Here is a 5,071-nt window from a genome sequence, read left to right as displayed (position 1 = left end):
CCGGGAGCCAGCAGTGCCGACCGCCTGGGATGCTGGCGCCAGCAGCCATGGCCAAGCCCCCCTGGCTGGCAGGAGCCCGTCCCGGCACTTGGTTGAGGTCCCCTCTGCCTGCCGAGGTGGGGGTGATCGGATTAGGGGTGATTAAACCATCAGGGCCCCGGGAGCCAACAGGCAGTGACAGCCCCCGGTGGGATTAGGCAGGATTAGCTGCAGGGGTAGGATTAAGCAGGGGGGTAAATATCCCATGCCACAGCTTGGGCAGCTGGAGAGGGATGACAGGGATGGGGCACCTGCCATGGGTGGGCCAGAGCCCCACGGATCCCCAGGACTGTCACAGGCAATAGTCACAGGATGGGGTGGCATTGTGCCCTCCAACACTGCCTCCCCCAGCGATGGCACCAGGACAGCCTCCCTTCTGCCCTGGTCCCCACAGCACCTCCAGCCCCACGAGAAACCTGGGCACAGGGCACTCGCAAGACTGATGGCACCCACTGGCACCTGCTTTTGGGGATGCCTGGGCACAGGGCAGCAGCTGAGACCCCGTCACATCCCAGCAGGTGGCACGGTGCTCTGAGGGACGGGCACCGGCCTCACCATGTCCCAGTGCAGACGGACACAGCCTCAGCGCTGCCAATGTCACAGAAATCACCAGCAGAGGTGTGCTAAGGCAGTTGGGATTCCACGGGACTCGGTGCCACCAGACAGAGCTGCAGGGCTGGGGCAGGGTGGGGGCGAGGTGGCGGCGGCAGGAGGGGGATTTTCCATCGCACCAAACCGCCCCTTTACGGCTCCTTTGCTGACACCCCCACCCCCCCGCACATCCTCCTCACTGGAGCGAAGAAGTCACATGCTGAGCGGGTGCTGCCGTCGAGGAGATCACCGCAGTGATAAGGAAATGGCAGAGGATGAGGTGTGAGGGGACAGGAGCCGCCCCCGGCCCCCAGCATTCCCGGGCTGCTGCTGGAGGTGATGGCCGGGAGGACGCAGGTGGTGATGCCATGGCCTCGCCATGCCAGAGCTCCCTCGGTCACCTCAGCGCTGTGCCTGGGCACATTTTGGCTGAAGCAGCCAAACGGGACTGAGGCAAGGCAAGGAGAGGGGGAGTTGCTCCCCGTGCTGAGCTGGCTGCCATGCAGGGCGGGTGGCAGCAGGAACAATGTCTGCCCAGGTCACCCTGACATCCATCCCTCTGCCAGCCCAGGCTGCCTGGGACAACCATGGCCAGGCTCCACCCATGTGCCAGCTCCTCCGTGAGAGGGGTCCAGGCACCCAGGCAGGGCCACGAGCAGCGGGGTGGGGGGCCTGCAGCGCCCTGCAGCATGGGGACAGGCTGCGTGCCATGCCACCAAGCAGGGACGGCACCCCGGGTGAGGGGACAGTGCCAGTCTGCGCTGAGCACTGGGCCCGGCTTGGGGACAGTGGGAGGTGGGAGGTGGAGTGTCCAGGGGGGATCTCCCAACATGGGGAAGGAGAGCAGAGGTCCCAGGGAGCACAGTCCCCACCCTGGGCTGCTGCCAAGCGCCCCTGCTTTCGGTCACAAGAGTCACAAATGCTGTCGAGGGACTTCACAGCCCCATGGGGAGAATGAGTCACCCCGGAAGGGGAGCGCAGCAGAGTCGCCCTGGCCCCTCACACCGTGGGGCCCCTCACCCTTTGGGATCCAGGATGTGGACCCAGGGGTCCAGGCTGTGCAAGCCCCCCACTCTGCTGCTGCCTGAAGCCAGCACTGGTGCCGATGGCCACAGTGTGCATGGAGGGTGGTGTGGCAGCAGGGCAGGGGCAGTGCAGCCCCTCTGTCTGCCCAGCAGGGAAGGTGGTGGCCGGGGTCTGGCTCAGCTGGTGAGCCTGTAGCAAGCACATGCCAAGGGTCCCAGTGCTGGAGGAAGTGGGGAGAGCAGCAGTGCTCTTTGAAAGAAGAAAAGAACGAGTAGAGACAAAAGGAAATGGTTCGGAGATGAAAGAGGATAAACAGTCCCCCACCCCATAGCACTGAGAGTGAGCCCCATGGCACTGCTCAGGCCCCCTGACACTGGCCAGCTCACCCACAGAGCTCCCAGGGACAGCCACCAGCACTGACAGGGGGCTGAGCACCGTGGCCCATGGCTGCCTCAGTGCCCAGCCAGCATGCACCTGGGGCCAGTGCCAGCCTGGCACGACAGCTGCCACGGAGGCTGGGCACAGGGCATCCCTGCTACATCTGGTGGTGTTGCCAGAGCAGCTCCTGGCATCTGTGGCAGGGACAAGAAGCAAAGTCCCCATGCCGCCCACCCAGCCTGCTGGCACTGTGCTGGCATCCTGGCCCCCTCCTGCTGCCAAAACCTACCCCACTGCCACATCCAGCTGCCTGGCATTGCCACTCTAGGGTGTGGGCCCTGCTCTGCCAAACCAAAGTGACCCAGATCTCGCCACTCGTCCCATCCCACCCCATCCCATCAGCAGTGAGGGTGGCGTAGGGCTCAGGCAACACCAACGTCCCACAGCCCGCTGGAGCTGAGGCAGCTGGCCCAGATGTCCCAGTGCCCAGTGCCACACTGGGTCCCCACCACCCTGGCAAGTTCCTGCACTGCAGCAGCAGCGATGGCAGGGTGGGTGTGCGGCTCACCTGCCCCGTGTCCCGGCGTGGCTCCGCGCTCGTCGCGGCCCCGGCTGCGGCCCGCGAGTGGCAGGGAGGGGAAGGCAGGGTGCTGCTGTGTGAACTTGGCCCCGCTCCCCGCTGCACTTGAGCTCAGGATCCCACCTCAAAAGGAGTCGACGCCCACACCCCGGGTCACGCACCTCCCAGCCCCGCTTCCCAGAACACACACGGCATTAACTCTTTGCGGCCGGTGCTGCGCCGTGGGGCGCCAACCCGGAACGGGGCAGGGGGCATCCCCCGGCCCACTCCCACGGGAGAAAATCCCCAGCGCCTCCAGGACAGGCACCCATACCTTAAACACGCCTTCCCCACCACTAACACCGTCTCCAAGGTGTCTGCCCCTGCCCCCCCGAGCCGTGGCACATCACACGGGCCCTCCTCAGCTTCTCGTGTGCCCCAAGGCAGGGCGCTGGGTGCTCGCCACTGGCCATGGCCGGCCCAGCCGGGCTGCCAGGGCGCCTGTGCTCGGCGGCAGCAGGGCAGGGCTGGGTGCAGCATGCTGCAGCCTGCCCGGCCAGCCCTGGAGCCACCCCCCGGTCCTATGGATTCCTGTCCTGCTCTCCCCTTGGAGCAGGTTCCCGAGATCCCATGGGGAATGTGGGAAGCAGTGACGGCCCAGCTGGGCTACGCTGCCTGATCCCCTCCGCTCCCCGGGCAGGGGCACTCGTGGGCTCCCCAGGCCAGGCTGCACATTCATGCAATGCCCCCATAATTACACCCTCTGTGTCCCCAGCTAAACAGCAATTAGCAGCCCGGAGAGCTCGCCCCACACCCCACCACCAGCACCGGCACCCGCCCAGGCAACCCACGCCAGACCGGTCAGGGGCACTGGCACTGTGGCACCCTGGCATGGCCCAGCAGGCTCCAGAGCTGGGGATGTCTGCAGCAGGCCAGGCAGAAAGGGGAAGAGCCCCACAGCAAAGCAGTGGGACAGCAAAGGGCCCGACCCAGCCCCAGCAGCGCTGACGGAAGGAGCTGGGTTGTGCAAGAGCCCCTGGGCAGGCAGTGGAGACGGGCAGAGGGGCATCACCAGTGTGCCCTGCATGGTATCCCACTGTGCCATCACTGTGGGCCCCGTGCTGGGCAGGAGGCAGCTGTGGAGCACAGGCAGCACACAGCCAGCACAGGGCTGTGGGCAGCACTGCCCACCACGCTGCCACAGTGCTCCAGGCTGCCCCAGTGGGGGGCACAAAACAGGGCACAGCCCTGGACAGCATCCATGGGAGGGAGGGAGGACACGAGGGAAGGAGGAGGGCTGTGGCACCTGCTGCCAACCCTTCCCCTGCCCTTTGTTCCCCATAAAGGAGGGGAATGGCGCCAGTCCCCCCTGGCCCAGGTGTGCCAGGTGCTAAGGGCGGGAGATAAGGTGGGCGAGGCGGGCAGGGAGGGGCACGGCACGGCATGGGCACGCAGCCCTGAGTCAGGGTTCCTACTGGTGGCCAGGATGGGGTGAGTCACCGTGGCCCCCCCACCCTGGGGGTGTTGCAACCACCCGGGCGCTGGCCACAAACTGCTGCTCGCCCTGGCTGGGGGGCATCGGGCTGGGGGGGCAGGTGGGGAGGTGCTGGTCTTTGGGGAAGATGGGCTAACCTCCATGAGTCCGTCCATCCATCCATCCATCAGCTCCAGCCTTGCCTTGGCCAGTGGCACCCTGACCAACGTCACCAGTGAGGGGACATGGCCTCATCCCAGCTCCTCTTCCAATGGCAGGATAGGCAACCCCATCTCCTGCATCACATCCTGACACAGAGCAGCACCCTGACCTGCCAGGGCATGGCGTGCCATGGCCACATGCTTGCCCAGGACAGATGTGGCCTCTGTGTGTCACCTCTGGCCATCCCAATATGCCAAGGAGATGGCTGAATGGCTGAGACGAAGGAAGGAAGGAAGGGAGGAAGGAAGGAAGGGAGGAAGGAAGGAAGGGAGGAAGGAAGGAAGGGAGGAAGGAAGGAAGGGAGGAAGGAAGGAAGGGAGGAAGGAAGGAAGGGAGGAAGGAAGGAAGGGAGGAAGGAAGGAAGGGAGGAAGGAAGGAAGGGAGGAAGGAAGGAAGGGAGGAAGGAAGGAAGGTTGGTTGGTTGGTTCTGCCAGCCAGCAGCCTGGGACAGGCAGGCTCACCTACAGCTGGGCCTGCTGGCTGGCCCCAGGGTGAGCTGGCTCTGGAGCTGCTGGCCCCGCAGCCCAGTCACGGGAACCCCTTGGAGGGCAGCCAGACCCCCTGGGTCCCACTGTGCTGCACAGCCCCCAGGGCCCCCCCAGCTGGTGGCACCTCCTACTCAACACGCAGGGTTCATGTCCTCACAGCACCTCGGGGACTGAGCATCACCAGCGGCACAGGCTGGCCCCCAGTGCTCCATCCTGGCACCAGGGTGGCGCTGCTCCTGGTGGGGTCACCTGGCAAGGACAGTGCCAGCCCACAGCCCCCCCTCCACACCCTCC

The 5,071-nt window shown here is 65.7% G+C and overlaps 1 protein-coding gene across 1 annotated transcript in view; it reads right to left on the bottom strand.

Moving 5' to 3' along the window:
- Window positions 1-782: 782 nt before the first annotated feature.
- LOC102039841 (mothers against decapentaplegic homolog 6) overlaps window positions 783-5,071 on the bottom strand; it is an 11,485-nt gene continuing 7,196 nt past the window's right edge. Inside the window, exon 5 of the mRNA XM_031063982.1 lies at window positions 783-1,078. Within this exon, the coding sequence (XP_030919842.1) occupies window positions 783-1,078 (296 nt within the window). The remainder of the gene's footprint in view (window positions 1,079-5,071) is intronic.

The sequence above is a fragment of the Geospiza fortis genome, unplaced genomic scaffold (assembly GCF_000277835.1).
Source record: "Geospiza fortis unplaced genomic scaffold, GeoFor_1.0 scaffold387, whole genome shotgun sequence".
NCBI classification, from domain to species: domain Eukaryota; kingdom Metazoa; phylum Chordata; class Aves; order Passeriformes; family Thraupidae; genus Geospiza; species Geospiza fortis.
The sequence above is the reverse complement of the archived record's forward strand: the minus strand, read 5'-3'. Positions and strand labels throughout refer to the sequence as shown.